Source organism: Octopus sinensis, linkage group LG25 (genome assembly GCF_006345805.1).
Source record: "Octopus sinensis linkage group LG25, ASM634580v1, whole genome shotgun sequence".
In the NCBI taxonomy this organism is placed as follows: Eukaryota; Metazoa; Mollusca; class Cephalopoda; order Octopoda; family Octopodidae; genus Octopus; species Octopus sinensis.
This window is the reverse complement of record NC_043021.1, coordinates 9765686-9772136: the sequence shown is the minus strand read 5'-3', so window position 1 is coordinate 9772136 and position 6451 is coordinate 9765686. Positions and strand designations below refer to the sequence as shown.

Sequence of the window (6451 nt, the reverse complement as noted above, 5' to 3'; positions counted from 1 at the left end):
GCCGACGGATATTTCGTTTCGTAGATTTTTTCATTAGATTATCTTCGTTCAAAAATTCCCACATGTCGAAATCGGTAGAAAGAATAATTCTTTGCTAATTTAACAGTTTAAAAAATACAAAGAATAAAAGAAGTGAATACGTCCATCTCGTTGCTCTAGTCACAATTAAATACTTTTCATATATATTGTTACAGAAATAAAATTAAAGCGAGCTTTATATTTAATATAGGCTGTCGTGGGGCATATGGCCTGAAAGGAAGCTGAAATTTTAATCGATTATTTCTTATTCAGAAATTATCTTCGGCAATGTTAGTCTGCTACGGTACAACTACGCTGGTAACACTGACCTGAACGAGCTTAAACAAAAGAAGGTGCATATGGCTGGGCACGAACCCACAGTCCCAGTTGTGGATTTTAAAAAGAAAAGAAATACTTCGTAGAAATTCCCGAGGGCTGCTAAGTCTGTCAATTCAACAGAGATCGCAAGGGGAACTATTGTTGGGCTGCGCATAGGGTGCCAGCTGACCTTAAATCCGGCACAGTAACTATGCTTTCTTACATATATACATACGTATGCCTATATACGACGGCATTACATATATTTATACAAGACACCTATAACCAAAAAATTTTGATATGGCGGGAAATTTTGGCTATGGAGGCGGAGCAGGTCATTGTGGGTGGAACTACGGTTACGAAAATGGGGTCAGTTTCGAGAAGGGCATGAACGACATGTCACATTACCAACATACATTTGCTTTATAACATGCTTGTATCCATTGTCAAAGTTCAAATCGAACCGGGGCGTCGACTTAACCTTTTATTTTAAGGTTGTTAAAATAAGTACTAATAAAGTGCTAGAGTTGATTTTTATCGATAGGGCCTTATATAATACCTTTCATAAAGTGTATATAGATATATATAAATATATATATATCAATTCGCATGTGTGATATAGAAATATAACATGAAGATTTTATACAAGAATGAAACAAAAACTCAACGCTTTCCAAGGCAAACGATACTTTCACTTTATTTCTTTCTATAGAAGTGTGCTCTATCGACTGAATATGTAAATTCTGAGAAAAATTAAACGAACCATTAAACAAAGAAATCAGAAACTAGTTTCGTTTTCGACATGCTTCTTTCAATGACATCATTTGACATTTTTGTAAAGGTCACCAGAAGTAAGTCCATATGCTGCAGGTAGAGAGAATACATCTACTTCCGTTTAAACCGGAAGAGCAGTTCTTCGGCTCGAAATATTCCCACATTCGAATTAGAAAATCTCCCTGAGATTAAACTTAAATAACGCAAAAAACTCATTCAATAGTTTCAGATAATAAAATATCACCGTAAACAGTAACCTTTATAATGAAATTTCCGCGAATTATTGATGGATCCTTCTAGAAGCTACCAGAACAATCTAGAAGCTTCTAGAACAATCTAGAAGCTTACTCGGCGAATCAATACGAGGCCATATAAAAGGCTTGGTCCCTCGTGCGACACTCTCATTCAAATCGAGTGCGTCGCTGTTGCTTGGCTCGTCATTCAAACTTTTTATCTCACCCTAATTCCTATCATAATTCATTAAAAATTTTCAAGGTAAGAAAATTAATTCCGCAATTATTCTTTTTACTTTTTTTAAAATTCCAATTATTGCATACTTTTTTTTAGAAAATACTAGATCACAATTTCCAAATTAACCGTCAAGAATTTCCATATTTTTTTTGCCTTTCAACGTTTTTTTCATTTTGTCGGCGTTTTTGTCTTTGTTTTCAAATATTGAATTTTTTTTTTTTTTTGCTTCAATAAGCATTGAGAAAGGAATTACCTCTGGTTATATAAAGGATTTCTATTGTAACTTCATTAATGAAGGGTGGGTACAAAGAAATTTCAATTTATATAGGAATTGTCTTAGAAATTTTCCGGCTTTTTTTCCACAAAGGAAAAGAAAAAAAAACATTGTGGTTTTATTTATGGGTGTTCCGATTTGGTGACCCCCCCCCCCGAATTTTTAAGCTATCCAGGACACTCCTATCTTAGTGGGTCTCATGATTTTTAATAAAAAAAATCTTTAAATTAAGGTTCAATTTTGGTTACTGCCCTACTTTCAAAGTATTTGCAGTTAGATCATTCGTTGGTATCGATGGTATGAGCATAAACCTGAAACATTAACCATAAAACTGTGATAAATCTGATCTATTTCAATAGATTACAGCAATTAAGGTCGTGCGATTTTGAGGAGGGGAGAAGCCCCCAACCTACACCCCTGCGCCGCACCGTAGTTTCGAGAATGTAAGGGGGGGGGGGCGGAATCTCGTCCGGCAGAACTTTTATCTTTTCAGTCTCTCTCATTCATCGAAGACAATATTGTTTCTGGATTGTGAGACAGTTTGGTAGTTTTCGTATTCATATGGATTTATATAAGCCATTTTTTTTTTTTTTTTTTAAATGTGTGATAAAAAAAATTTTTTTTTGAAGTTCCTTATAAAAAGTAGTACTACGATATTTGGATTCGTTAAAGGGTGTCTGGTGTGTGTGTGAAAAACACTGCACAAGTAGTAGGAAGGATAATAGATGGCAGTTAATGGGTGGGGTGGGTTGACTGGGATGGTGGTTAATGTTGTCTGTGGAAGCAACATGGTAGTTATCGATCCTGTTAGACGTTTCGGTCCAGTGTTATTTGAGAACAGTTTACACTTGTTGCATGCTGACAGAATTGGCCCCCCCTCCCCTTAATGTTACAATGCATGGATGGATTCTTCCCTTTTACACTCATTGTAAATTCATTTGTTGCAGATGTCAACTGAAACTGCTGATGGAGAAGTATTCGCCTTCCAGGCTGAAATTGCTCAGTTGATGAGCTTGATCATCAACACTTTCTATTCCAACAAAGAAATCTTTCTCAGGGAGTTGATTTCCAACTCTTCTGATGCTCTTGACAAGATCAGATACGAGTCTTTGACTGACCCGTCCAAGCTAGACAGCGGCAAGGAATTATACATCAAGATCATCCCCAACAAGGAGGATAACACATTGACCATTATTGACACCGGTATCGGCATGACCAAGGCTGATATGGTCAACAACCTGGGTACCATTGCTAAGTCTGGTACTAAAGCTTTCATGGAAGCTCTGCAGTCTGGTGCTGATATTTCTATGATTGGTCAGTTTGGTGTCGGTTTCTATTCTGCTTACTTGGTTGCTGACAAAGTGATTGTTGAATCTAAACATAATGATGATGACCAACATACCTGGGAGTCGTCTGCTGGTGGTACTTTCACCATTAAGACTTCAACCAGTGAAAAACTTGGCCGTGGTACCAAGATCACTCTGTACCTGAAGGAAGACCAGGCTGAATACCTGGAAGAGAAACGTATCAAAGAGGTGGTAAAGAAACACAGTCAGTTCATTGGTTATCCCATCAAACTGGTTGTTGAGAAGGAACGAAGCAAGGAAGTATCTGATGACGAAGAGGAAGAAGAAAAGAAAGAAGACAAAGAGGAGGAAGGTGTAAGTAATATTTCTGGTTATTGTTGAGTTATTATCTAATTGGTGTCTAATTATTAATGTTCTATCAGTGTGACATTTAATTTTCTATTGTCCTTAACAGGAAGACAAGATTAAGATTGAAGATGTAGAAGATGAAGAGACCTCAAAAGGCAAGAAAAAGAAGAGCATCAAAGAAAAATACTTTGAAGATGAAGAATTGAACAAAACTAAACCCATCTGGAGTAGGAACCCTGATGATATTAAAAATGAAGAGTATGGGGAATTCTATAAGTCGTTGACCAACGATTGGGAAGAACATCTTGCTGTTAAGGTGAGTTGATTCATTTGGTTAAAATTATTTTTATTCGAATGGCTTCACTTTGAATGATTTTTAAGTTTTGATTTAAAAAAAGAAAATTTCTGTAATGATCCTGGTTATTTTTGTGTTTTGCAGCATTTCTCTGTTGAGGGTCAACTGGAGTTCCGGGCATTGCTATTTGTCCCCAAAAGAGCTCCTTTCGATATGTTTGAGAATAAGAAGAAAAAGAACAACATTAAGTTGTATGTACGCAGAGTATTTATCATGGACAACTGTGAAGACTTGATCCCAGAATACTTGAACTTCATCAAAGGTGTTGTAGATTCTGAAGACTTGCCCCTGAACATTTCTCGTGAGACTCTGCAACAGAGCAAGATCCTGAAAGTGATTAGGAAACATTTAGTAAAGAAATGTGTTGAGTTGTTTGAATCAGTTGCTGAGAACAAAGATGAATACAAGAAATTTTATGAACAATTTTCAAAGAATTTGAAGGTGAGTTCAGTTTTAAAGATTTCTATTTTTAATCTTTGATATTGTTAACGTAGTGATGCACTGAATGAAGTTTTTCTTTGCTGTAACTCATGTGGCTATCTGTTGCTGTTTTTCAATAGCTTGGTATTCATGAAGATCATACAAACAGAAAGAAGTTGGCTGATTTCCTCCGTTATCACACATCCAGCTCTGGTGATGAAATGTCTTCTCTTAAAGATTATGTATCTCGCATGAAGGAGAACCAGAAACATATCTATTACATTACTGGTGAGTATCAGTGCTATTATTTGTTTCACCGTTGCCTGTAATCCATGTATACATGTAGTTGTAATGCTTGTTCTGTTGCATCTCGTTATACAGGTGAGACCAGGGAGGCTGTTAAGAACTCTGCCTTTGTTGAGAAAGTAAAGAAATCTGGCTGTGAAGTGGTCTATATGGTAGACCCAATTGATGAATATGCTGCTCAACAATTGAAGGAATATGAAGGCAAACAGCTGGTGTGTGTTACCAAAGAGGGTTTGGAACTTCCTGACGATGAGGAGTCTAAAAAGAAGCTGGAGGAGGATAAGACAGCATACGAAGGCTTGTGTAAAGTTATCAAAGACATTCTGGACAAAAAGGTCGAGAAGGTTGGTAGTAGTTTAAATTTCGTTTAGTTGCTAAATTATAAAATTGTTGGTGATTTTTTTTTTTGTTTTATGTTCTCCATGACTAACTTGAATTATTGTTTCCTCTGTATGTTGCAGGTTGTTGTATCAAACAGATTGGTGGACTCTCCCTGCTGTATTGTCACTAGTCAGTATGGTTGGTCAGCGAACATGGAACGTATCATGAAAGCTCAAGCTTTGAGAGATACTTCAACCATGGGTTACATGGCTGCTAAGAAACATTTGGAAGTAAACCCTGATCATTCCATCATTAAGGCATTAAAGAGCAAAGTAGATAGTGACAAAAACGACAAAACTGTGAAAGACTTTGTAATCTTAATGTATGAAACCTCTCTGTTGTCGTCAGGTTTCAATCTTGATAACCCACAATCACATGCCTGTCGTATTCATCGAATGATTAGCTTTGGTCTTGGTTTGGACGAAGAGGAAATAATGGAAGAGAATGCACCTGTAGAGAATGATGCCGATATGCCAGCGTTAGAGGGAGATGATGATTTATCTAAAATGGAAGAGGTTGATTAATTATTTCACAAGAGACATTTATTAGCTAATTGAGACTTATGAAGAATGATGGTTCATTCCTTGTACATTTTCCTTTTCATTTCCATATTTCAATGACCAGGTGGTCAGAATTTAGTAAAACCTGGTGGAATTGTTTATCTCAGATGCTTTCAAACACTAAGCTGTTTTCTATGAAAACTAACCAACATTGCTTGTTAACATTAGTTACCATACTTCAAGAACTCTTCTCAATTAACAACAAATTTGTAGTTCTTCAGACATCTCAATTATTTGCTGAATCTTGTTTTGTCTTATATGTTAATGGATGGATGGCTCTCTTGTGACCTCCATCTCGGAAGTCTTTGACAGCTGGCACCTACTCAGTTATTTATTTGCTTGGTGTAAGCATTAACTGCACTGAATTCCATTGTATATTTGTTCAAATGTTTCCTAAATAAAAATTTCATAATATTTTGTTGTTTGTGTTGATGTTGCATGATGCTTGCTTAAAATTTATCTTGTGGGTTTTTCTTTTTGTACACGGAATTTTTCTAACCAAGTTCTTGAGTTATGTATAGGGCACCACTGAGGATTGTCATGTTCCTTAAAGGGAATGTGTATTAAAATCTACGAATTCTGGTGATGCATTTTTTGGCTAACGAGCGATATTCGAGCAGTTTATTATTTGCACTGCTTACCATTTATATTGCCACATCTGATATGGAGTTGCAACCAATAATAGATTTTGATGTGGCTTCTGCAAACGGATCGGTAAATGTGCAAAAGTATTTTTTAATATGGTATGACTTATTTCTAGCAAGAGTGTTGACTAAACGGATGAATTGGTAATTATTAGCCGGATGTAACTTAAATGGACCAAAACCTGAATAAGATTTCAACAAAGTAAAACGTTGCTGACCGATGGGAAGAAATTTACAATGAATTGACACGAAAATGCACATGCTGCTACCCAAAG

At 36.2% G+C, this 6451-nt stretch overlaps 1 protein-coding gene across 2 annotated transcripts; it reads left to right on the top strand.

Moving 5' to 3' along the window:
- Positions 1-1447: 1447 nt before the first annotated feature.
- On the top strand, positions 1448-5946 carry LOC115224220 (heat shock protein HSP 90-alpha). Of its 2 annotated transcripts, none has more exons than XM_029794997.2 (7): positions 1448-1605; positions 2803-3516; positions 3617-3826; positions 3950-4306; positions 4426-4573; positions 4667-4935; positions 5053-5946. In XM_029794997.2, the coding sequence occupies exons 2-7, from the start codon at positions 2803-2805 to the stop codon at positions 5494-5496; spliced, it is 2142 nt and encodes a 713-aa protein (XP_029650857.1). In that variant the 5' UTR covers positions 1448-1605; the 3' UTR covers positions 5497-5946. The 2 variants fall into 2 exon arrangements, with proteins under 2 accessions (XP_029650857.1, XP_036369317.1); XM_036513424.1 differs by having other exon boundaries at positions 3614-3826.
- The last annotated feature ends 505 nt before the right edge of the window (positions 5947-6451 follow it).

Bases quoted from the DNA above. Each gene is read 5' to 3' on its own strand.
- LOC115224220 (XM_036513424.1), top strand. From the start codon at position 2,803: ATGTCAACTGAAACTGCTGATGGAGAAGTATTCGCCTTCCAGGCTGAA. The intron at 3,827-3,949 runs GTGAGTTGATTC...TGTGTTTTGCAG, and splicing joins AAGAACATCTTGCTGTTAAG to CATTTCTCTGTTGAGGGTCA. The intron at 4,307-4,425 runs GTGAGTTCAGTT...GTTTTTCAATAG, and splicing joins AATTTTCAAAGAATTTGAAG to CTTGGTATTCATGAAGATCA.